At 39.9% G+C, this 24,810-nt stretch overlaps 3 protein-coding genes and 1 long non-coding RNA gene across 4 annotated transcripts; 3 read left to right on the top strand and 1 right to left on the bottom strand.

Moving 5' to 3' along the window:
• Positions 1 to 1,034: 1,034 nt before the first annotated feature.
• LOC146473747 (calmodulin-like) lies at positions 1,035 to 3,836 on the bottom strand. The gene is made up of 4 exons (XM_085117787.1): positions 3,776 to 3,836; positions 3,264 to 3,407; positions 2,301 to 2,543; positions 1,035 to 2,166 (listed from the first exon to the last, which is right to left on the bottom strand). Exons 1-4 carry the CDS (start codon positions 3,819 to 3,821, stop codon positions 2,138 to 2,140), a joined length of 462 nt encoding a protein of 153 aa, XP_084973913.1. The 5' UTR covers positions 3,822 to 3,836; the 3' UTR covers positions 1,035 to 2,137.
• Positions 3,837 to 6,618: 2,782 nt separating this feature from the next.
• LOC146473745 (calmodulin-like) lies at positions 6,619 to 10,629 on the top strand. The gene is made up of 5 exons (XM_085117788.1): positions 6,619 to 6,768; positions 8,811 to 8,841; positions 9,125 to 9,268; positions 9,583 to 9,825; positions 10,335 to 10,629. The coding sequence occupies exons 1-5, from the start codon at positions 6,766 to 6,768 to the stop codon at positions 10,361 to 10,363; spliced, it is 450 nt and encodes a 149-aa protein (XP_084973914.1). The 5' UTR covers positions 6,619 to 6,765; the 3' UTR covers positions 10,364 to 10,629.
• Positions 6,775 to 8,535, top strand: LOC146473746 (uncharacterized). The gene is made up of 2 exons (XR_014866295.1): positions 6,775 to 7,508; positions 7,763 to 8,535. It is a non-coding gene; the product is annotated as an uncharacterized LOC146473746 (long non-coding RNA).
• Positions 10,630 to 12,903: 2,274 nt separating the features above from the next.
• LOC146473744 (peroxisome biogenesis factor 10-like) lies at positions 12,904 to 19,825 on the top strand. Its single transcript, XM_085117784.1, has 9 exons — positions 12,904 to 13,122; positions 14,167 to 14,247; positions 14,734 to 14,810; positions 15,014 to 15,122; positions 15,703 to 15,768; positions 16,830 to 16,912; positions 17,468 to 17,578; positions 18,399 to 18,581; positions 19,602 to 19,825. Exons 1-9 carry the CDS (start codon positions 13,014 to 13,016, stop codon positions 19,674 to 19,676), a joined length of 894 nt encoding a protein of 297 aa, XP_084973910.1. The 5' UTR covers positions 12,904 to 13,013; the 3' UTR covers positions 19,677 to 19,825.
• The last annotated feature ends 4,985 nt before the right edge of the window (positions 19,826 to 24,810 follow it).

Genomic DNA, 24,810 nt, shown 5'->3' with positions numbered 1-24,810 from the left:
GTTCTATTTTCGACGTGTTCCATGCAGAATTATTCTTGTTTGCTATTTTTGCCAAACCCCACCCCCACCCACCCTGTGAGCAGAGCCTCCTTTTGTCTTTTTCTTCGTGCAAAATCAAGCAAGCACGGAAAGGCTCTGCTAGTAGGGTGACCCCCACCCCCCTCCAACCTTAAAAACTAAACTGTTCCATCCAAGATCCCTTACACTGATTTTGTTGTACACTAGTCCTACCTGAGTCGGGTAGGCTCGATTACCAGCCGCCGTTCGGGAAAATGAGCCCGCGCTCAAACCCCCCCCCCCCCCCCCCCCACAATCCCCCAAACAAAAACAAAAAGACTCTCGGGGAGGAAAGCCGGACCCGTGGGAACGGCGGAAATCGAGCCTAACGGTGTGCTAATGTCCTGATACATGCATCACAGCCAAGTCTCCGTCTAGAACAGGGGAAAATATTATTTGATGGGAGTACCATATGCATAAATCCATGATGATGTGACACACATGAGACATACAGAAGGATATATCGAAACAGCCCCCCTTGTGTGATGTCACCATTTTTATGACAAAATTCCATTACCCAGACAAAATTTGGGGACTTATTAGAAGCTGTATGAAATTCAGATGGTCTGAATTTTGCAAAAACTATTTATGAAGAATGAACAAAGTTACCAAATTTACACCTTCCATAGGAAACAGTACCCCTTCCATATTCCTGTCTGTTTGAGATATTTTGAAAGGCCCTGTCTTTAAATACCTAAATAACAGTTCCTCCACCCTGAAAAAGAATTAACCCTCTCTGGCCAGAGCCTCCCTGTATACTCCATTATAGGAAGTCCCCCCCCCCCCCCCCCCCCATTCTTACAAACTGTCCCTGCTACAAAATAGAATATAAAATGAATAATAAACAACGCATTGCTCATAATCTCGTGACTCTACCATCCCTGCAATGCGCACATGAAGGGGCCTGTCCCACTTAACATCCCCTAGAGTTTATTGATCCATGCCAGAATAAAACCAATTTATAACTGAGGACAACATCAGAGTGCACATTGAGTTTAATGATTATATTGTTGACCAACTACATCATTTGTTCAATATTTGACCACAATGATAAAGTCACAACAGTCCACAATACAATAGGAACATTAAGTTTTAACAGCGACGGTAGCAACAAAAATGTCACAAAACAACTTTTAATTAGCAAAACACAACCCTGCATGCACCTTATTCACTTTGTATGTTTCTTTGCTGTCCACTGTAAACCAACAACATGTAATGACCAAATTTGAAGTTTTATAGAGGGGGAATATTTCCCTTTCTCTTCCTTAACTCGAATGCCACCCTGATGAATTTAGCTCCTCAAGAGTTCTGCTGCATTCTGCAGATACACCCTTTAAGCCCTAACAGTGATCAGCATCAAATTTCTCCTTGTAATACCAACGCTTATTCAACCCCTTAGTCTGAAATGTCAGCCGTCTCCTCCCCCTAACCCGTTAGGGGGAGGAGACGGCTGACATTTCAGACTATCAACCCCTGAGGTCATGAAATTTAAGAAATTAAGGATATGATCACTCAAGGTGAATTTTCTTCTCTCCAGTACTTCTATAAGAAAACAATGGGGACAACATACGAGAATTTATTCTTTAATATTAGGGGTTAAATGAGTTGGTATGGCAAGTTTGTTTAGAAAAATATGCAAATTAAACTTTTTAGATCATGCTTTCTGCAGCATCGTTATGGTCGTTGCATAACGTCCCTATCAGTACAACAAGACAAGGAATTGTCACAGAAGTCTCACTTTAATCTCTCCACAGTGCAGTAGCTTAAAGGCTCTTAAATGTTAAAGTTGACAAATTGATGACAAAGTTGACAAATTTAATGTGCTAATGAAAGCTTAACTAGTCCTAACAAAATGTTTCTGCTTTATTAGTAAAATACATAAATATATACTGTTCCCTAGTTTGCATTGCCTGCATATATTTTACACCAAATTTTCAGATTTTTTAACTGTGCTTTTGTCCCACCATGCAGCAAAAGCTATCATTGTGCCAAGCACACCAGCCAAGATGGTTGTAGAGCTCATTTGAATGATGGTGAAGTCTAACACACATATGGAAGAGCCTGCAGCATTTCTTTAAATTTATTTGCTTGTCATCATCTTGACAAATTCTGCAAGGAAAGAAAACGGGCAGATGGTTGATGCTGTTAGGCAAGTAGGGTTATCAATGGACCACAGGCACAGCTGAAGCTGCAGCCTAAGGAACATTAGTGCATTACTACCTTCAACCCTGTTCCATTCTTACCATCATAGTTCACTTGACCATCGCCATCAACATCTGCTTCCCTGATCATCTCGTCAACTTCTTCATCCGTAAGTTTTTCTCCCAGATTTGTCATTACGTGTCGCAGTTCAGCAGCACTGATGAAGCCGTTGCCATCCTTGTCGAAAACACGGAAAGCCTCCCTAATTTCCTCTTCAGAGTCAGCTTCCTTCATTTTTCTTGCCATCATGGTAAGAAACTCTGGAAAGTCAATTGTGCCATTACCTGTATGCAAGAAGAGATGAGTGTTTATTAAAGGTAATGAAAGTAGATTTCAATATTCAAAAAAGAGTACTTTGCCAACTCCTTTTTAAATTCAAGGAAAAAGGGAATAACTACATGTAAACTGTAGATTGAAATGCCAATGACAATAAAAAAATCAGGTTTAACTTAACAATAACAAAAATGTCCTTTATTTTTGTTTGCCTCTAACTACTTTTCACTCTGAAATTGTCACTTCTACACATGTATTTGCTAAATTAAAATGTGCTATTTGTTACAAGGTAAATTTAATAAATAACAAAATAATGTTCCACCTTAATTTTAAGATAAAAAAAATATATCTGCTCTCCAATGGATGTTATATATGGATACACTGGTTGGCTTTAGACAGATAAAACATCTGCACGAATTTAATTCCACGAACGGTTTCCTACGTCGCTTTACCGACGAATTTAATTTCTTGCATTAACTTTGTCTGCATTATATTTCACTGAAATGCGACATATGAACCAGGCTTTAATGTCATACTTAGGGTCAGTAATAAAGTTATTATTGATGTCACTAAGCATGTTGTCAAGCCTGCCTTACATGTCCTTAGCAAAAAGCATTCATGAACACTTTCAAAGTCACACAGTGAGCAACAATAAAATACAGGTAAGCAGTAAAAAAAATAAAAATTAATAAAGGATAACAAACAAACCAAGAACTGCTACTGTAACTCACCATCAGCATCAACTTCATTGATCATATCCTGCAGTTCCGCTTCAGTTGGGTTTTGTCCAAGAGACCTCATCACTGTTCCCAGTTCCTTTGTGGTGATCGTACCATCTCCATCCTTGTCGAAAAGTGAGAATGCCTCCTTGAATTCTGAAAGAGAATTATCAAGAAATTAATAACAACTCTTTGTAATATCACAACTTAAATCAGCTGAAAAAAAAGGCTGATACACATAATGAACTATAGTGGTCATGTAACAAATACAATTTTACTGCAGTAATTGCTTTGATTGGTTCAAATCCCCAACAGAGGGTTTGTACCCTTTTCAGAAATAACGTTTTTGCCACCTTGCCCTGAATTGAGGTAATTATTATTAGGAGACAAATTATTCTGAAATAGGAAATGAAATACAATGTCTTTGGTGTGAAATTTTACCCCTCCCAAGCCCACCTTCAAATAATACTGCTTTCAAGTAAAGGTCATGGTACACGTGTATAAAATGACTTTGCAGTACTTACCAGCGATTTGCTCCTCTGTTAACTGGTCAGCCTGCAAAATGGCCATAAAAATTCATTAGCTTCTTAGTATCGAGTCTACCAGCAGCACTAGGGCAAGGGGAGGAAAATGAGAAGAGTGTGGGGAGGCAGCTAAGCTTGCTTAGCAGATTGTATAATTCCTAGGTGAGAAATACAGGAGTTGCAAGTCATACCATAAATGCTTAAATTAGCCCGCCCCCCCCCCCCCCCCGCCTTTGAATTAGCCCCCGGCTTGAGGCTTAGAATATTAAACCCCCCCCCCCCCCCTTCAAATAAGTGCCTCCCCTCCCCCCAAGGAAAAAAACAAAGCGAACAAACACAAAGAATATATAGGGTATGCAGTACAGGCATTTTTAATGAACAACCCAAACAGTACAAAACTTAGACCATTAAAGTCTTCCAGGTTTCCTTCTCATTTCTTCAAGGGAAATATCCATGGGAGTGCATAGGCCCTTCTGTAATTAAGTCTCATTTGTTTCAGTTTTCTTATTTTTTTGTTTCAGTTTGTGTTTACTTGAAATAAAGACAATATTGGTCTGAGGCCGAACTTTGAAAAACAAAATAAGTGCACCTCCCCTCCCCTCAAATAAGTGCCCCCTTCGGATTAATGCCCCTGCCGGCCGCCCTCTCGAACAAGGCCCAGGGTACTAATTCGAGTATTTACGGTAATAGAACATTTATGCCATGAAACCGGTGCAAATGCACAGTGCCAGAATTAAGTATAGCCCAAGTAGTTCTGGAAATGAAAACGCATTGTGAAGCGACCAATACTAAAAATTTGAACTCTCCAATTTTTTCAAAAAAATAAAAAACAACGCTATCAGAAAAAAAAAAAATTTAATCTGCTCTAGTGTGACCTGGCGTTAAGTGAAGGTATTATTGCACCAGTCACACTTCCACTTAAGAACCAATCACAGAATGCAACTTTTCAATTTCACCAGCTTTAGAGATATTCATAGGAAATTAGGAGGGGAGGGGAGGGGGTGTCTCAAAAACAATTGGAATTCCAAAGGAATTATGGGGTCGGTACAAATGTCTCAATAAATTTACAGCAGTCGAAATATAATGTGGTCACGGCTACCAATATTTGCGTTGCAAGTTGACCTGTCATGTCTACGATGGACATGTACAGCTAGTTATTGCGTACAAAAACTCAATCTATGGGACACGATATTTAATCCACGCAGCTTATAATAAAGCCCGAAGATCTTGATCTCGCGCCGGGATGCTAGTCTAACAACATGATTTAGAGAGCAAACGCATGAGCCCTGTAAGCTATTAAATGTTATAATTGCAGCATCAAAGAAACTCTTACCATTTTTCGATTGCTGTCCGGTAATCCGATTTTCGAAAACAGAGGAAAATGTTCGAAAAAGATTGGCGCGTTCGCGGGCTTGAAAGGCCGCCTGAAATAACACGCCTTCTGATTGGTTGGCTCAAACAAACCTTCATTCCAAATTTGGAGCCATATGAAACAAAGTGCGTCACTCTTTGACAGTTGTCAGAAAATGAGCTAAAAGGCACCCGCTTCGGCCGTAAGTTAGGTCAAAACGGTATGATTGAAATGATTTCGCAATAGCTGATTCGGTTGCCAATCTCATTTTTATTATTATTTTCTCTGACGCAGAAATGCGCATAACAGGCATTCTATGCGATCAAAATGGCGGCACGAAGATAGATAGTGGTAACGTCATCCTGCGTCAATTCAGCGAAGCGCGTCACTGCGTCACACTGCGTCAAACTGCGTCGTTGCCAGAACTGCGGCATGATGCGGCAGGATGCGTCGGGATGCGTCAATTTTTGAGGAATTGTAGGATGATTGGCTCGTGACTACGATCTCCAGGATGGTGGATCTTGTGGCACCACCAAAACGCATGATATATACTGAGTCAAAGCGTTCAAAATCGCCTTTCATTCCCTCAGCTTGGCTGAGTCTGAAATCGGGTAGGGAATCCAAAACTTCGGTCTGGAGAAGGATACCGAAAAATAGGCCTTGTCACGGTTTTCGACGCCATTTTGACGAGTAGGCAAACAGACATGGAATAATTTCTACATATTGGCACTGAACACTCGTCTTCGAGAACTATATTTTACCTTTCCCTTTATATGAAATAACATAGTCTGAAATGTCAGCCTTCTCCTCTCCCTAACCCACAGGGGGCGCGGGAGAGAGAGACGGCTGACATTTCAGACTAGAAGTAACAGTGTTTGTATGGAAATCCGATGTCAAATAATTTTCATGAAACATCGCTTCTGAAAAATTCATGAACTGGAAGCTTTTGGCACTAGGAAAAGGATTTTAAGAAAAAAATTGGAGGGATGTAGCTGGCACAGCTACATCCCTCCAATATCTTTGAGGTAGAAGAATGTGATACAGGTTGTGTTACTGGTGAAAGGGGTACCATTTCGATCATGATTTTAATTTTTGGCTGTGAAAAGTAGTATCATTTTCCATCAGCTTTTTTTGCTCGCGCTTTTTTTCTCCACGAGCCGCTGTTTCTTCAATATCCTACCAACAAACTGAGTTTCTGCAGTCCAGTTTAACTAGCCAAGTCCAGTCCGCTCCAAAACTTACCAAGATGCTAATTACCGGCACTCGATCGACGCAGTATGACGTCACTTGCAGCAGCTTTCGCCGCTCGTCTCTGCGGCAATTTCAGAGGGGTAAACATCCAACAAAACCATATCTGGTTATTATTCGAAAGAAATCTCGTACAAAATACAACACTTTCGCCAAGGAGGTTAATTTTCAGGCGAATTTTTGAATCAAATGTGCCGAAGATGTAGCAAAGCCGCAGGCGACGCACTTTCTTCCACAGCACTCCAAATTTGGAATTGAAGGTCATTTGAATGAGCCAATCATGTGCCGTTTTATTTTAAGGCGGCCTTGCTAACTGCCAAAGCTGCTTCGAACACTTTTGTGAACTTTTTTTTGGAGAGTGGGATTTTTATTGCGAAGGAATCGTATAAAAATGGTACGTAAAACTCCCGTTATTATCTAACATTACGTTATTTCAGTTATTTAGGTAAACGAGAGGTTTTAACAATGGTTGCGGGAGTCATGCGTTTGATTCGATCTTGTTCAGTATAAACCTTGTTAAGCCTCCCAGCTTGTGACTTCGAGGAGCGCGAATATCGATCGAACGTTTTCTTATTTCTTGACTAAGCTTACTTCTTTATAGCTCTTTTGACGTTTCGGCTGCCTTTTTTTTGTGACAACTACAACGACCTCCTGGTTTTTGATCAACGTAAATAGAAAGATCATCACCTTCGTTAATAATGTCATTTCAGTTTGATCTTCTGAAATCTGCACGCGGCTTCCCAATCGAATAATCTTAAGACGCTGCTGGACATCACTGCAGTACGAAAACAGAAATTTGCTCAACAACGACGAAGAATGCTTCTTTTGTAAAAGAATGTGTATTTCATTTCGTTTCTGATCCAGCGGGGCGCTTTATGTGGCCATAAATGGGGCAGATGGTTTGGAAAGATTTCCTCGCAGCCACACGAAGCTTAATTATACATGCACCGCTGTCATACAGTCTAATCCTATTCAAACGGAGAACGTGCTAGCAAAATTCAAGCCCTATATACATAATTAATATACGAGAGCTTTGCGTAGTCTTACCGCTTTGTAATGGCATGGAATGGTCTGATCAAGCAAAATAGTTCCTGGATGGCCTAATTAAGGCATTTTGCCTAGTTCACACTTAAGGCTAGTTTCCATATGATCGCGGATCGCAGATCGCAGATCGCAGACCTTATTACCATCTGCGATCTGCGATCCGCGATCATATGGAGACCAGCCTTTATGTTCTATCTTCTGCGATCGTCTGCGATCGTCTGCGATCATGATCGCAGGATCGCAGACGATCGCAGAAGTATGTTTCCATATGATCGCAGACGATCGCAGACCTTATTGCGATCTGCGATCTGTGATCCGCGATCATATGGAAACCAGCCTTTAAGGGCTGATCAATTTGAGCTTTTGAAAATTAAGTTCACATTCCTGGGGGGAGGGGGGGGGGGGGCAAAAAGCCCTTCAAATGCCCTGCCCTTGCATGCTCCTTTGGCCAAGGCCTGTCCTCAATGACACATTTCTGGTTCAATTGATGGCCTTTTTTATATCTACTAGAGGACGCATTATTCGCCTGGACGAACTTGGGCAAACATTTGTTGCTCGTCTGGTTATGCATCTCTAGTATAAAGACGAACACAAGATATTTTAATGTTATCTAAAAGGTGTATGACTCTGACTTGTAAAAATGTTAAAAACCAAACGTTTATAAAAAAAACTTAGCAAGACGTTTCGGCCGAAAATCTTCAGCCTTCGTCAGTTTAAAAAGTGACATACGCAAACGCTTATCGAACGGTTCACAGTTAGCACGTGCTACAATCACGACGCGTAACGAACGACCACCGCGCAAGAATGAGTTATAAATCACGTGAGTGAGCTGTAAATTCCCGGAATGTCAATATGTTCATTGCCCTTTTGTGTTTTTTTATGTTTATTTAGTCCAGACGCATAATGAATCTTGTGCCATTGTCCTGGAAGGGATTACAACTTTGAGTTAACTTGGGAAATAGAAAGGAAAAACCTTTTCTAGAGCATTATGTAGTCTTTATGATTTTTGCTGTCGCTGTTCAAATAATATTAGGGAGCTCAAGTACAGACGTTCGTGAGCCACGGACGACAACCAGAAGTTAAATGTTTCCTTTTTTGGCGTGGTTTTGCTCCTTACCACGGACAGGAAAAGCTCTTGTTGATGACTGTGGCTGGACATTACAAAAGCGATGGCATGAAAATGCTCCAAAAAGGGAAAAAATCAATTTCCTGTTGTTGTCTGTGGCTCAAAAACATCTGTGCTTAAGTTCCCCATAATCTCTAGCACAAATGTTTAAAAGGGTGGGAGTTGTGCTTTGGGTTGGTTAATTCATGCTCTCTCCGTTGGGTGTATATCTTTTAGCAGTAGAGTATTAAAGCTGATGCAGGATCTTTTATGGTGTTATTTTGCAGGCTGATCAACTCACAGAGGAACAGATTGCTGGTAAGCACTGTAAAATAGACATGTTTCTATTTGCCTTTGCTTCTTTATGAGACAGTTGATGTTACTTGAATATGATGACAGTCTACTTCTTGGAACTTTTTACAAAATGCCATTGTCTTAGTCTGTAATGCCCCCAGTTGAAGACTAATAAAAGTAAAAATGCATTTTCCCAGGGAAAAAAAATCCCGAAATGTTGTAGAAAAAATGACAAGAAATAATTATTGTTGTAATACTAACTGTACTAAAAGTTGACAACTCTCTCAACAATATAATTCTCTTTCAGAATTCAAGGAGGCATTTTCACTTTTCGACAAGGATGGAGATGGTACGATCACCACAAAGGAACTGGGAACAGTGATGAGGTCTCTTGGACAAAACCCAACGGAAGCAGAACTACAGGATATGATCAATGAAGTTGATGCTGATGGTGAGTTGCAGCACAAGGACCGTGACATTTTGGCTTGTATTTTCATGTTTTAAATTAATCTCTCATCTGAGTGGTGTTGGTGAAATGTGTTATGTACACTAAAAGTCAACTCTAAGCTGAGGTCGGGGGGGGGGGGGGGGGTTGTTGAGGTGGGGAGAGCACTCCATATGATGGCCAGCTTTCCAAGGAGGCTTTGCTCAGAAAGATCACCTTTTTCACTGTCATACTACACTAAAGAGTATCAAAATTTAAAATGTAGTATTTTAATGGTTTGTAAGCATAGACTCTAAATTTCATTCTTTCCTTGTGAACAGGTAATGGCACTATCGACTTCCCAGAATTTCTTACCATGATGGCAAGGAAAATGAAGGATACTGACTCCGAAGAGGAAATTAAGGAGGCTTTCCGTGTTTTTGACAAGGATGGCAATGGCTTCATCAGTGCTGCTGAGCTGCGACATGTAATGACAAATCTGGGAGAGAAGCTTACAGACGAAGAAGTTGACGAGATGATCAGGGAAGCAGATGTTGATGGCGATGGTCAAGTGAACTATGATGGTAAGAAGATTCAGTCCTACAATAATTATTTTACTTTCAGGACGAGTAATTGCATCTGAGTTAAAAGCACTCATTGAACCCCCCTTCCCCCTTACTCCAGTTGCATATCTATTGAATATCATGCCACAAGGGTAGTAGCAGCTTGTGCAAGTGAAATTAAAATGTTGAACAACAAAGAGACAGTGAGGGATTTAGTTGTTAAAAGATTTTGTGACCTTGTTTTAACTTTCATTTCATTTTGCGACTTTGTACCATCACAGTTTTTGGAAATGAGGTTATGATAAAATGGCTCTGACATGCGCAATGCTTGTGCTTGCTTTGCGCATGTAAACCAGCCTTTGTGGACCCAAATAGTATGTGTGCAGGCTTTGTATCGATACAGACTGGATCATTTGCAAGTTTTGTCAAGGGGTTAAGTGCCAACAGCTGTGAGCCAGTGGGCACTGAAACACTAGCTTTTTCTCAAACAGTACTAATTTAGACTGTTTTTTCTCTCTCTTTCTTTGTAGAATTTGTGAAAATGATGACAGCAAAGTAAATCCACTCCTGATATGAAGAACCACATAGGTGTAACATAGTGCAACATCATCCAACCGAAGTGCATTCCCATCCAAGCTGTACTAGAGAAGGCAATGTTCTTAGATGCAACGTCAAAACTCCACGTTACAATGGAAGATGTACTTGTTATCAACTCTTGTTTCATGTTGTACATTTACAATCGTGCCAAGACATTTCAGAGTATGTTTGTTTATACATGTAATTTATTAACTTTTTGTTGGAGCATTAAAGGTTGATGAGAATTGTTGTTTCTTGTCATTGTTGTAGTACGGAAAGTAAGTGGAGCTGTGGCTAGACTCGTGTCTCTTCCTTGATTATGATAGTCAAAAGCAAGCTTGAACTTTGTTCCTCAATCCTTTAAAGGGGGGCAGTGCCATCAATGGTTTTTAGTGTCCCTTTGAATAAGCAAAAAGCAAATTTGTATCAGTGGAATTGGTCCAGTTTGTTAAAAAAAAAACTGGCTAACCTTTTTCAATCTGGACGAATGACTAAAAAAAGATAATTGTAGTTTGTTTTTCTCGTGAGACATCACTTAGAATTTACCCCTTGGCATGTTACTAGATGTTAAAAAATAGTCATGTGTACTTTGTCAAATATTTGAGAAATTTTGACCCAAAACAGAGAGAAATCACCTTAATTTAAGCCCCAATTGTGAACAGCATCTATTTTCCCTCTATAAAGGGATTCGCACGGGTCATGGAAAACCTGGAAAGTAATGGCATTTTGTGATTTCATTTTCCAGGCCTGAAAAGGTGTGGAATTTAATTGTGGGTCATGGAAAATGATGTTTATGGGGAAAAAACACTATAGGGAAAGCTTTCTTTTAGGTAATTAAAAAGGAAACGAACAATTAAAAAAAAAAAGGAACCAAGAAACAGATTTTCACTCAGTAGAAATAAACTCTGTGTACATTTTGAGACTAAAATATGAACGCTCTCGTGGAAACCTTGGAAAAGGTTACGCGGAAAGTCGTGGAATATGGAAAGACCAAAAGAGTACAAACCTTGTTATAACAGACAGACAGGTCACGAGAATAAAGGATGATCACCAAAGATGAGTTTGCAAAGTTTAAATTCTCCTTTGAAATGTGAATGAATGCAAGGAGAGTATGCATGTTGTTATCCAGGTTTTAAAAGAGTTACTAAAGAAAAGTGCTACCAGCAGTCATCCAATGGGAGCCCATGCATGGTAGGATTGGCCATAAAACTATGGTCAGGACACTGGTGCGGCATCTATTAGAGAACTATTCACAATATAATGGAAGAGAGCTATCAGGCAATCAATACCAGTCGCTTTTTTGTGGGGGGGGGGGGGGGGGGGGTAAAACGACTCTTCAGAAAACGACTACGTTGGAGGCAACCGGTTAGGGTTAACAAACCCACACTCCTCCATCTCAGGGAGGAAGTCCCAGATCCCAAGGAACCTGCAAATGCAGTGTCCTTACTCTGGCCACCAGTGGATGGGCATATTCAAATTCTTCTAGCTGAGATGCTGCTATAAAGTTGCAAAGGTAGTTGAATCTTGAGAACAATTTGAATGCAATGGGCAATGTTCAAAATTACTTAACTACAAAGTCAGTTTGTCTTGATGAATGGGGGGGGGGGGGGGGGGGTTACTTCCTTATAAGCGGCTAATGGGGATGTGCCGCTGGATGAGGTCGCATTTTCACGACTGGATTGACTAGAATGGGGTCGCATTTTCAATAGAGTTACTAGAATGGGGTCGCACATTTTCGGATTTTTGGGGTGAAAAAACTCTATTAAGTAGGGATTCAAAATGGTCTCGATTAAAAAGTTCAGAAAGTTGTTGTTTATTAAATGTAACCATCACCTCGCATTACATTCCGTTCTTGAAAGTAGATGCATAAATAGAAAGTGACTTAGTTGGGATCGCGAAAATTACATTTTCCCAAAAAGTGACTAAGATGGGGTCTACAACTGGCCACAAAATAGACTATAATGAGGCAGGGGCTCTGAGAGGCCAGCAGCACATACCCAGCAAAACTTAACCCAAGTACCCCCCCTCCCTTCCCCCCCGGGGGGTACTAGTCCATGATGATCTGCTGGCACCACTGCCAAAAATAGTTTTTGCTGGCAGGTAATTGTGGCCCAAAGGCCAATCAAATGCCCAGCATCTGTTCCAAGGCCACTTGGGATTTAATAGATCCAGGACTTCCACAACAGCGTTGATATGAATTTTTTTTTTTTCGAAGTGAAAAGAAACACGTCATTTACCTCCCTTAAAAGGCTCACCCAATAGGGTGTGGCAGGAGCTCCTGGGTGTGGTCTATATTGTCACAGTTTTCCAAAGCAAAAATTTTGGTGGACAATGTCTTTTTAGTCTAAAATTTTCCGGTTCTAAATGTTTTGTATGAACTTTTTTTCCTTTAGTTTGCAAGATGTTTCTTTTTTCGGCACAAAAAGGTCGAAAGTTTAGTTTTTTTGGCCAATCGATGAAGAAACGAGTTATATTGGCGGAGGCCTGGGGACGAAATAACTATCAGCACCAGTGTTACTCGGTATCTCTCAAAATGGCGGAAATTGTGCGCTGTGCGTTCAGATAGTTTTTTCGACTTAAGGGTCAACACCATGATTTCAGCTGAAGGATAACTCAGTAAAAAGTCACCAAAGATGTTTGCCCGTGCAGGGCAGCCAGAACTTGTCAGATCAAACCAAAAAGATGTGTACTATCTTGGATTCTTGAGGGAAGGTGTTGGGCAGATTTATCGAAACTTCCGAGGTTTGTCCATTCCTTAACTAAATATAAGCTTACTAAATTGTCTCAGATGCACAAGGATAACCTTAAAAAGACGAGAAGATTATGGTTTGTGAGGTCCAGAATGATGGAACTTTTAACAGGGCAAATGCGAACTTCATAATTTGTCCAAATGAAGAAGTTGCATCTTGGGCGCGCCGGAGTCAAATTTGTCGACCCTTTGAGATTTATCTCACTCAATTACTTATTGCTGATGTGTTTGCAGTCAGATTCCCTAGGTTGGAAATTTATGGAAAAATGCTACTGAAGTTTGGATTCGGACTGGAGGCATGGAAACTTAAGACTATTCTTTAAGAGATATATCATGAAATGCCCCATATCTGCCAGCAATTGTTCTAGAAAATATCCATACCCCATCCTCCTTGGGAAATTCCAATTCAGTTTGTACTAATTAGCCTCTGAGATGTTCCCTCACCTGTGACTCTCTGCCAAAATGCCAAAAATGTCCTTTAGGGGTTATGGATTTTTTCTCAAAATATTTGTACATAAACATGACAAGTCACTCTCCATAATTTGTATAATAAACTACTTGTCACTTTTCACTGTCTTTCCATTTTTAAATGGAAATTTTGTGTACTTCCAACTTGCTAAATTGGCCACCGTGAAGAGATTTGAGTGCTGACATTCTGAGCATAATACCCCTTCGTCAGAGCAGAGGGCCAAGACTCAAAACATCAGCACTTGAATCTCCCTACGATGGCCAATTGAAGGGGTGCCTGGAAAAAAGCCCCAAGTGACTTCTGATAAAAAGCTAGATTCTCCCTCCAAATTTCATTGTATTCACTTGTGAAACAAAAGGAGAATTTGACCTTACATCAAAAGTCACTAAGGGCTTTATTCCACGCACCCCTTCAATTTACCTTTAGTTATCAACTCTGTCGATAAACCAGACATTCGTCTAACGCAGCACCATTGATAGCTTCTTTAGAAACTAACCCCCTTGTCATTTCTGTTCTCATGATTGATATTGTCAGTCAAGTAGCAACTAATTTGTCTCTTTTAATTAAGGTCCATTTTCCTGGATAAAATGGAAGGCAGAGTTGGAGTTATTAGCCGATTTCTGCTATTTTGGACTGACTACAATAAGTGGTGAGTTTTGTAATATGATCTCGCTCAAGTGCAGTGCAGTGTTTACTGTGCTGTTTAAAAATTATTATTGAACCCTGTAAGCCCTAACGGTGATCAGCATCAAATTTCTCCTTGTAATATCAATGCTTATTCAACCCCTGAGGTGATGAGAATTAAGGATATGATCACCTAAGGTAAATTTTCTTGATATTTTAATAACTTCTCCCTGGCGCTCTTGTAAGAGAAGTATAGGGGCATGATAGGGGAATTTGGTCTTTGATGTTAGGGGCAGGGTTCTCATTAGAAGGCGGGACCCGGGTACCGGTACCAGGATACACAAGAGTCAGTACCTGCCTACTTTCAAACTGAACATAAAGAAATTCACTTCAAGTGTAATTTTCTGCCCAGCTACTCTCCTGTAGTTACCCCCCTACTTCAAAACTTAATGAAACCCCTGATTAGGGGTTAAAGGGTTAAGTGGCTTACTGTCAAACGAAAACGTTTTAGGTTTTCAAACACTTGGTGAAGAGTACTGCAATATTGTTCAGGTTGATCAAAGCAGAACAAGGGTCCCTTCCATGTTGGTGAGTATAGCTGCTGTAGATGAAATATTCAGTAACTAGCCAAGTTAAACACTAAATCTTGGTAATGCTGTGGTTTCAATTTGTTTTTGTTTTGTATTTTTCTGTTAGTTACATCCAAATTTGTTATCAGAGTTTGGTAAAACTTCAGGACAACACCCCCTGGCTGATTATTAAATAAAATTGCTGTTTTGGTTTTATTTCAGAGAAGAGGAAGCCTTGTTCTTCTCTATGTATTTAGCCCTTACATCATTGAGAAAGCTCTGTCTAAGCTTGAACTTTGGCTACAAAGTTCAGCTGAAAGTTGGTCCAGAGGTATGCTGTGGTTACTTTGAATCCTACCTTTTTAAAAAAATTTAAATGACTGTTTCAAAACTAAAAATAATAGATAAAAAAAATATGTTTTTTAAAATAATGTTTTCCAAACTTTTTAGCAAAGTAGTCACTGTGCCAATTGGAGACACAGAAGGCTGGCCAGTTGGTTTTACATGTAATATAATCGTGTCCTTGGAGTTAAACACTGGACCAGCCCGGTCAGTTGGGGGGATGCAAACCTGACTAATTACTTGAGACCATGCCCAAGTGTGGAAGCACTGTTATTTCCCTGTCTGTGGTTACTTACTAAAATTTTCGACAGGAATGGTTTACCAAGTGAAACCTAAATAGAGTCCGAAATCGAAAATTGAAATTGAAATTGAAAGGTTTGAACCTCTGTGGCTACTTTTGTGAAAAACTCCCTCCTTCAGCTGGTTTGCCATGATTGTGTTGTTCTTGGAAATGTGCATACCACTTTCCATGGAAAGTTTTTTTTTGGTTGACAACACTTTATTTCAAATGTTTTCTATTTCTGTCACAAGACTGGTTAATTTATTACACCTTTTTTCTTTGCTCATAGGACCTCATGGGAGAGCAAGAGACGTTATTTTAAATTTCATTCCTTTTCTTAGAGCAGCAGTTCTGTGTAAGTGAATTACAGATGACGCTACACTGTGTAATACAGATAGATAAACTAAAGAAGTTAGACTTGTGGCTGCCTGCGATCTCCAACATCTCTGGCTCAACCGTTTAACCCAAAACACACGGTTGAATGGTTAAAACTGTTTGTTTCCGCTGCACACTTGTTGGGAGATAGATGGCTTTCCGCGTCTGATAAGAGAAAAATTGACTGGCTTCTAAATGGTGTTCCTGGTATTGACTTTCAACTTTTATGTAAACTTGTTTCATTCTGTTCAGTCTTTTATCTTCCAATCAAACCGTTTTGCTTAACTGTAATTTTGATATATTGTTTATTGTTGCTATTGTCAATATTATTATTTATTTATTTATTTTTGTTGTTGGTGATTTTTTAGCTGTGTTTAGCTATTTCTTGTTACGTCTTGCTTCTTGTTGACCATGATGTTTTTTAAAATTAGAGTAAACGGCATTACTCTCGCAATGAGCTTTTTTTTTTTTGCTCTTAGAGTAAACGTCGAAACAAAAATTAATACTATTTAAATGAAAAAAAAAGGCTTGAAGCTATCCGTTTTTGGACTTTAGCCAACCATTTCTCCACTGTTTAATAAAGCTCTCCGCAACTATCCGTTTAAACGGTTTTGGAAACCGTTTGAGTGCTGGTCAGTCAACAATGTACTATCCGTTAACAACGGTTTTTTTTTTTTTTTTTTTTCATTTTTTTCATTTTTTTTTTTTGAACCATTGAACGGAAAAACGTTAGTGTGTACATGTACACGTTTTCCCATTCGCGGTCAGATTTATAATCAGTGGTAATTTATGCTGAAACCTGATTGGCATATTGATTTGTGTATCAAAGAGTCAATTCCTTGAGCCCTGTCACATTATTGTAACTTCTCAGGCTGTGAATGAAGTAATTACATTCAAATGAAGGCCGCCATGTAGTACTTTCTAGGGATTTTGTTAAATTATCCTACAGCAGTCCTGATTTGAGGATTGATTGAGACAATTATACCGTTTAAAGCAAATAACTGACTGAGAACTCGTACAATTTATTTTTCATTTTTATAGATACACACAGAGCACATATGGTAGTGTTTTATTTGATGGGAGTCTTTTATCACATTGCTAAGAGGCTTACTGGAGTCCAATATGTAAGTAACTTTGAGTGGAAGTCAATTCAAAACCCTGAAAGTAATTGTCATAATAAGGTAAATAAGGCTTTCGTTGCTACTGAAAAACAAGGTACCTTGATGTCACTTTGTACTTGCGTAGACCACTCTGAGCGTTTACGTCTGTATGCGTCTTACATACGTGTCCTTTTAATTGTACATAAACCTACCGTAAATTTATTTGATTAGTGATGTACCTTATCTGTTTCTTTGTGGTCATTTCAAGCTGTAAAATTAACAAGAATAGTAGTAACCTCAGTTATTTAATTTTTTTGTTACAATCTAGACTGCGAGCAGTCTCTTCCGCTGGAGAATCCGCCGGAAGAACGCAAAAAGCTGAGCGAGCACGATATTCGAGGAGCGAGTCGTGCGCCACTCGCGGCTCGCGGCTTTGCACCTCGAGCGCGCGACTCGCCCCTCGAATATCGTGCTCAATAATGTCCCAAATTAGCGCTGCTTCAGCGCTAGAATTTGCACTTGCATGGCACTTAATAAAGTTTCAGTCTTTCCACCCTTAAAACTATGATTCTGTTACAGGTCCTAGTGCGAAGAATCCTCAGAAATGAAGCGTCCAGACCAACCTACAGACTACTTGGTTATCTCTCTATGATTCAACTGAGTATCACTCTTTTGCTGGCAGTTTATAATGTGAGTTCTACTGTAACACCTGAAGTGCTCTTAATGGTACACACGAACACGCGCGAAAAACACCTGCCGCTCTTTGTCGCGTTTCCTCGCGGAAGGCAATATTCGCGCGCGTTCGCCTGTTTCGCGCACTCTTCTCTCTCTGAGAGGAATAAGAGACTACTTAATACTCGTAATCTAAAAAGCAGGCTTTCCCTTTGAAGTCCCTTAGTCCAGAAGGAAGAGTCGGAATGCTACAATGTAATCCAGCACTCCAGATTGTTCAAAGGAATTTTTATGCTTGTCGGTTTGTCTTGGGCTTAGCACTTTCATCTTGGATCAGTAAAAGTGCTTTTTTCTATGACAGAAACAGAACCCTTGCGTTTGTTGAATAACAACGAGTTACTCGCACAAAAAAAAAAATCATTCAATTGTTTTACAATTCGTTGCTGATAATTTCATTAAAAAAATATTTGCAACTGCATTCCGAAAGTAGTGGAGGCTCGGTGGTGTAGTGGTTAGCGCGTCGGACTTTCGATCGGACGGTCGGAGGATCTGAGGGTCGTTGGTTCAAGGCGAGGTTGGTCTCTTCGTTGATGTGTTGTTTCCTTAGACAAGAAACTTTGCTCCACATTGTCTCTCTTAACCCAGGTGTATAAATGGGTACCGGCGACATACTGCTGGGGGTAACCCTGAGATGGACTAGCATCCCATCCAGGGGGGGGTAGCAATCCTAGTTTGTCGTCAATCAGCTTTCGAATACCTGAGCTAAGTTGTTTGCCCACTCCAAGGACATCTTTAATTTATTTTAAATAATAACTGTTATTCGTTTTGCCCCCATTAGCTTTGGAAGTCCAGCAAGTCGTTAGAACACGCTGTCCCATCTGGCAGCCGAACGTCCGCAAGCTTAACTCGTACTTCTGGCATAAAATGTGCTTTGTGTTTAGAAAGACTCCAGGACAAGACTGCAACTCCTTGTGGCCATTTGTTTTGTTGGAGCTGTATTACTGAGTGGTGCAACAGTAAGGTTGGTATCAGAGCTACGCTAGACTTTCCCGGTCCTGAAGGATTTATTAGTTAAATTACGCAACAGGACGGGAGAGGAAAGACGACGGCAAGCCTTGTGTGACAAGCGTGACAATAATTTTGTTTGAAATAACTTTTTGCCAAACTTCACTTTTCTTAAAACAGATATTTTTGTAAAGACCAGAAGACTTAAATGTTAAGTGAAGATCACGGCAAAACACGCAAGTAATAGCCCTGTCACGTTTGTCACACACAAACGTTTTGTCGTCCTTTCCTTCCTGCTGCCCTGTTGCGTAAACTCACTATTTACTGGTAAAGCACAGTACTGTTCGATGCTTTCATTTCAATAGTCATGCGCACTTAAATGGGTAGTTTCATGGGGATTTTGAGTGTCTAATTGAAAACTACTACAACACCTTTTCCTAGTTCCAAAATAATTCTAGCTCACCAATTGAAAGAAATAACTGGATTCTCTGAGGAATCTACCCTGCCAGCAGAGGCCCTTCGATCTTCCTTGATAAGTCGGGAAGATCGAAAGGCCTATGCTCGCAGGGTATGAGGAACCAGGAAATCATAATGTTGTAGTGCATTTTAATTTGGAAACGCGACGATTTGAAAAAAGTTAGGCTGGAATCTTTTCCTACGCAGTCCGCCTATAGCTAAAGACACTCATTGACAGGTGTGTTGCGATTTAAAGCTGCAGTTTGTTTTATTTTTTATCTTTTTTTCGGGGGGGGGGGGGGTTGTTGTTTTGTTTTGTTTTTGTAGGGGGCGGGGGGCTAGGGGGCTCGGGAAGGGATTGAAATGACCCGAAAAAACCCTAGCAATAAGTGGGAATCGCCTTGTACAGCATTTTAAACTGCACTACTTCATCACCAGACTCGAAAGTTGAAACAGTGTTGGTGTATAAATAAAAGAAGTTTTCTTGAGATACCCAAGGGTGTCTTTAATTGAGTGTGTCCTGTGTCGATGTACGATGACATTTTATTGAAGGGCTTTCGTTTGAAATTGTTATTTTCAGGCCGAGTGTCCGTTGTGTCGCGAGCCGGTTCAGCTGTCAAGACTGGTGTTTCTTCATCATTATGAACCCACGTGAAGATCACAGTATTTCATAAACAAGTTAAAAGATTTACAGTAAACAAGAACGCAATTAACACAATTTTGTAAAATACCTTTGTTGATATGACCTTGTACACATAAAAGCAAAATTTCTGTCTATAAAATTGAAGAACGTTTGTTATTTAACTTTGTCTCCTTCATTTTTCTTTTCGGCATGTAATTAAGTCTTTTTTAAATTATGATTAAAAGGCAAGTCCAGGGCTAAGAATTAAGAGCCACCCATTTCATGAACAGCACCAACGCTTTTCGCGCCTTTCCTCCAAATAGATCAGTGCCGCATAAGCTTAAAGCCTGGCCGTAGTTGTTCAAAGGCCGGATAACTTTATCCACTGGATAAGGCACTCTTCAGCGTCTAAAATATACTTCACGTTAAATGTTGTCCAAGGTTTTTGTTCACTCCTCAACTAAGCAGTGGTTAGAGTGTGCATATTCGCTTGTTCATGAGGAAATACTGAAATCTTTGCACAGATTGAAACTGTCGGATAGTGACTTATCCACTGGATAAAGTTATCCGGCCTTTGAACAACTGGGGCCAGGTTTACACGTACGACGCAAGTATAAGCACAAAAATGTTTACACGTGCGATAAGCATAAGCATAAGGTGACATACGCAAGAGTAGAAGCATAAAACTTTGGCGCAATCGCGCGGCCGAGCAGCCTTTTGGCGCGAGATTTGATTCCATCATGGCGGAAAATGGCAACGCATGAGTAACTAGAATGTACGCTGACAGTTTGTCACTGTTTTTCAGTTTCCTTTCCTTGCGCTTGTGCTTATGCTTGCGTCGTCCCGGTTTACAGGTACGACGCAAGCACAAGAGATAGGAAATCGTTCCATTCTCTTGTGCTTGTGCTTATGCTTGCGTCGTTGCGTCGTACGTGTAAACCGGAATGACGTAAGCATAAACACAAGCGCAAGCACAAGGCGCTTATGCTTGCGTCGCACAGGTTTACACGTAGGTTTCTTGTGCTTATGCTTATGCTTGCGTCGTACGTGTAAACCAGGCTTTATGGCTTTTAAGTACAGCGTCAACGATGTCATGGTAATTAACACCATGCATAGTGCGAAGGCATTCTCTGGCATTATAAGGTAAGATTACGTCAATGCCAGTCGCCATCTTTCCCAGCCAAAGAAACGCATACAACTGTAACTTTAAAAAGTACTTTCACTCGTGTTGGCAAATCCAAACGTTGGTCCTTGTGAGTTTCGTAACTAAAAACACTTTGTCGTCATTGGCTGTTTTCACACTAGGAGCTTTAGCAACGACGACAGCGGCGGCAACGAGAACGTCAAAAAAGCAATAGGCTTAATAACCAAAACAACAACTCTGCACGTGCATTACACTTTTTGGTACATTCCTTTGCCGTCACTGCACGACTGGGACGTGAAATTTCCTGATGGGACGTTTTATAGAGGACGTAAACACACAACAATGGATTTTTCTTTCTCTCTCTAAATTTGGGTACGGTCTCCAAGAAATTTCACCCACATTTGACATTTAAAGCGAGTTGAAATAATCGCGATGACGTTTGAAAAACGCGACTTATTTTAGTAGTGACGTTTTTGCTGCTGTCGCCGTCTTCGTTGCTAAAAGGGAGTTTAAGGACCTACTGCGACGGCAACGAGAACGTCACAAAACAATAGGATTTAACGAGAAAAACAGACGCCCTGCACGTGCGTTTTAAATTTTGGTACATTTCTTCACAGTGCTCGGCCAAACCGCAACGTGAAATGACTAAATTTAAGGTTTTGTGAAGAACGTGAGCACATGAAGGTAAATTTTCCATTCTCTGTCTCAACTTGAACGCCGTTCCCATCTGTTCTGTTACTGGATAGTTAGGGCACATTGTACAAGTTAAACGAATTCGAATAATCGCGAAGTAGTATAAGTAAGGCGAACTTACATTTTTAAGCCACGTTTTCGTTGGCTTTGCCATCGTGGTTTCTATAAAGTCCCTAAAGCTCCCTCAGTTCTACAACGGATACAAAACGTCTTGGGTACGTTAAAAAAAAATAAAAATAAAATAATAATAATAATAATAATATTCCAAGCTATTTACAAGTTAGAAGTTCTAATTTACATTAACCTATTTCAAGCTATTTACAAGTAGAGGAAAAAACCAAAAGTCATAAACTTACAAAAAGCTATTCTTATTTGTAATAAAAACTCTTATGATCACATTCTGAATAATAATAGTAATAATTTACATAATTATTACATTCAATTATTTAAATTTAAAAAGTATTCAATAAACCATCAAACTATATTATGTAAAAAGAAACAAGAAGTATGTATAAAAATCATAGGACCTAGATTTTGGCGAGGCATCTATCTAATTCAAAGTCCACTTTTCGAACATTGCTTCTAATTGCTCTTCTTACTGCTCTTGACCCTATAAGACAGTGTAAAGCCGACCTAAGGATGGCAAAGGAGACTTTAGAACGTATCCAAAAGACAGTGGTGGCATAATACTCTCCTTTCTTCGCTGTAACTAGCTCTGCCAGCCTGCCATGGTATCTCTTGCACTCTTCTCCCATGCCGCCATATGTTGTAAAGACTTAGGGTGTAAATGTTCCCTGTTCCACGTCCATCACTCTTTGCGTATACAATCTCTTCTTGTCGTTATCGTGCTGCTTGTATATCTGCTTGAGGTCCAGGTCTCTATAAGAATCAGCGTTGGGGTAACATACCCGTACATCGAAGACACTGAACTTTGTCTTTCCCAAAAACCTCTGGCATGGATGAATTTAGGCGAGCGTCAGGCGCTCTGTCAGCTCCACTTGGAAGCGACTCTCCCGTGAGCTCCTGGACGACGGGCTCAATCTCGACATCATTGCAGACCATGCTGAGCATGTCATTCTGCCTCAAGATCTCTTAGCTCATTATGGCGCTGTATTAGGAAGCTGCCACGCCTGCAGACCATGGCATGACAATAATAATATACTTTACTTTATTCAAATTGAAATCAATTTGGAAAGTAGAACCATGAGGTTATCCCTTTTTTAAAGGTTCCCTTAGTGAAAACTAACAACAAAAAAGAATAAATAAATACTGTGGCAAGTTTATGTACAATGTTAAAACTTGGATGCTTATAAACTAGTAGAAAAATACCAGTAAAAAATACTAGTAAATGTTCACATGCTTTCTCAAATTCTTTTTAAAATAATTATATAATAATAATAATAATAATAATAATAATAATAATAATAATAATAATAATAATAATAATAATAATAATAGTGACAGTGAGGACGTAACGAACCCTGGCTGTGACCACCCTCAGTGCCAGCATGTGGCATGTGGTCGGTTAACGTCAAATCGCTGAAAAAAAAGGTTGTAAATTGTGGCGTGAATAGACCCATTCGGCTAACGCAATGTTGTACCCAATTCAAATCCTTTGGACATAAAATGTTTTGTTCTAAGTATTCCCATATCATATCATGTGAATGCTACATTATAATGCAAATGCAATAAACAAAGAATCTTAACCCCGGGGGATCTGAATTGGGTACAACATTGCGTTAGCCCAATGGGTCTATGACGAAGACGCCTTCGCAGTTAGGTTGCGCAATGTACTGTTTCCTGCTACAAAAGAGCCGGGTAACTGATTTTCGCGTTTCTCTTTTTTCTTTTGCGTAAAGGCGCGTTGTTCTACGCATTGCTGGGTTATTAAAATACGAGTAATGCAAAGAGAAATAAAAAACCCCAGGATTTTAAAGGATTAACACCAATTGAAATGGCAATTAAAATAAACCCTCGCTTTTTCCTTACCTTTTGCTTTCGTATGCAAAAATGTCAACAGGGGATTGGGGCCTCTGTACACTCCTATTGTTTTCTATTATTTTAAGGTTGCGTCGTTTTGAATGCGATTGACGTGAACTGACACATCATCCTTAATTAAACTACGTTTCATGTTAATTAGATCAGCCATAACGAGCATTCGATTCTGAACACTTGAGAAGGAATTGTGAAACATTTCCGAGGCTTTTGTACAGCTGTGTGTACGTCCTAAAGATCACGCGAAGTCTTAAAATGTGCAGCACAATTCTGGTTAATTGACCGATTCAATTCACTGTATTGCTTATATTTACTAGAGGTCTGTACAAGTTTTATCGCAACTCGGCCTTCATAAATACCAAGCAACGATGTTGCATAGTCAAGATTCATTCCACGAATTAGAGGAGATATTGAGGAGCTTGCAAGAACATTGTGTAACTACGGAGAAAGGAATTTCTACAGATCATCATACACCGGAGAGTTTGAGTAGCAAGGACAACAAACACGAGGGAAAATTACGGGACATCCCGGTATTAAAAGTTGAATATTGTGATGAGTTGCAGATTGAAGACATACTTATGGAAATATTGCTAAACCAACAGCTTCATACGTCGAAGGAATATACACTAAATGGGTTGAGTTTTAAGGTTTATGTACTGGATGACACGGAACTTTAAATTTGCAGGGGAAGACAGTTGCCATTGGGGAAGCTGATTGAAAAGTGTTTTTGATCCTTGTTTAAAATCATTTATTGTCCGAAAGAAATACGGAAGACTTTAAGATCAAGGGAACTTGACAATCAAACAACCTCAAGACAGTTCTCTCTCTTCATGATCGAATGGACAAGTTAGAACCGGAACTCGCAATCGCCCCGTTGCACACGGTATCCCGCCGCGTTCTTTTGTGGAAACCGATTAACAATTTCCTTTCTGGACACAGGGTGCATATATTAGTATGCTTTAGGACGGTGTTTCATGATCCCTTTGTTGGTGCGCATCACGAGCTGCGCATCCGGAGTGTAATTGGCTCCTGATACGAATGCATTCTGCGGCCGGTACGAGAGAGTAGCTTATTTTTGTTGTTGTTTGTTTGTTTGTTTTAATTAGGGATGGCACCTTCTAATACAAAGGTAATTTTCAGGGTTTGTGCTACTCCTTGAAGTCCTTGAAAAGCTCTGGAATTTAATTTTAGATTTCAAGGGCGCTTGAAAAGAAGAATTTTTGCTGAAAGTGCTTGAAAATTCTGAAAACTCCTTGAATTTTTGTTGGGATGGGAAATAGTGTAGGATTGTATTAAAGTAATTCAGGGATTGAGCGCAGATTTCAAAATCGGGGA

Source organism: Pavona decussata, unplaced genomic scaffold, assembly GCF_977016875.1.
Source record: "Pavona decussata unplaced genomic scaffold, jaPavDecu1.1 SCAFFOLD_92, whole genome shotgun sequence".
Taxonomy (NCBI): Eukaryota; Metazoa; Cnidaria; class Anthozoa; order Scleractinia; family Agariciidae; genus Pavona; species Pavona decussata.
The sequence above is the reverse complement of the archived record's forward strand: the minus strand, read 5'-3'. Positions and strand labels throughout refer to the sequence as shown.

Excerpts from the sequence above, each read along its gene's own strand:
- LOC146473747 (XM_085117787.1), bottom strand. The coding sequence starts at position 3,821 with ATGGCCATTTTGCAGGCTGACCAGTTAACAGAGGAGCAAATCGCTG. Across the intron at positions 3,408-3,775 it reads AACAGAGGAGCAAATCGCTG|AATTCAAGGAGGCATTCTCA; the intron begins GTAAGTACTGCA and ends ATTCTCTTTCAG. Across the intron at positions 2,544-3,263 it reads CAATGAAGTTGATGCTGATG|GTAATGGCACAATTGACTTT; the intron begins GTGAGTTACAGT and ends TCTTGCATACAG.
- LOC146473745 (XM_085117788.1), top strand. Across the intron at positions 9,269-9,582 it reads CAATGAAGTTGATGCTGATG|GTAATGGCACTATCGACTTC; the intron begins GTGAGTTGCAGC and ends CCTTGTGAACAG. Across the intron at positions 9,826-10,334 it reads TGGTCAAGTGAACTATGATG|AATTTGTGAAAATGATGACA; the intron begins GTAAGAAGATTC and ends CTTTCTTTGTAG.
- LOC146473744 (XM_085117784.1), top strand. The coding sequence starts at position 13,014 with ATGTTTGCCCGTGCAGGGCAGCCAGAACTTGTCAGATCAAACCAAAAA. Across the intron at positions 13,123-14,166 it reads GATTTATCGAAACTTCCGAG|GTCCATTTTCCTGGATAAAA; the intron begins GTTTGTCCATTC and ends CTTTTAATTAAG. Across the intron at positions 15,769-16,829 it reads TCTTAGAGCAGCAGTTCTGT|ATACACACAGAGCACATATG; the intron begins GTAAGTGAATTA and ends TCATTTTTATAG.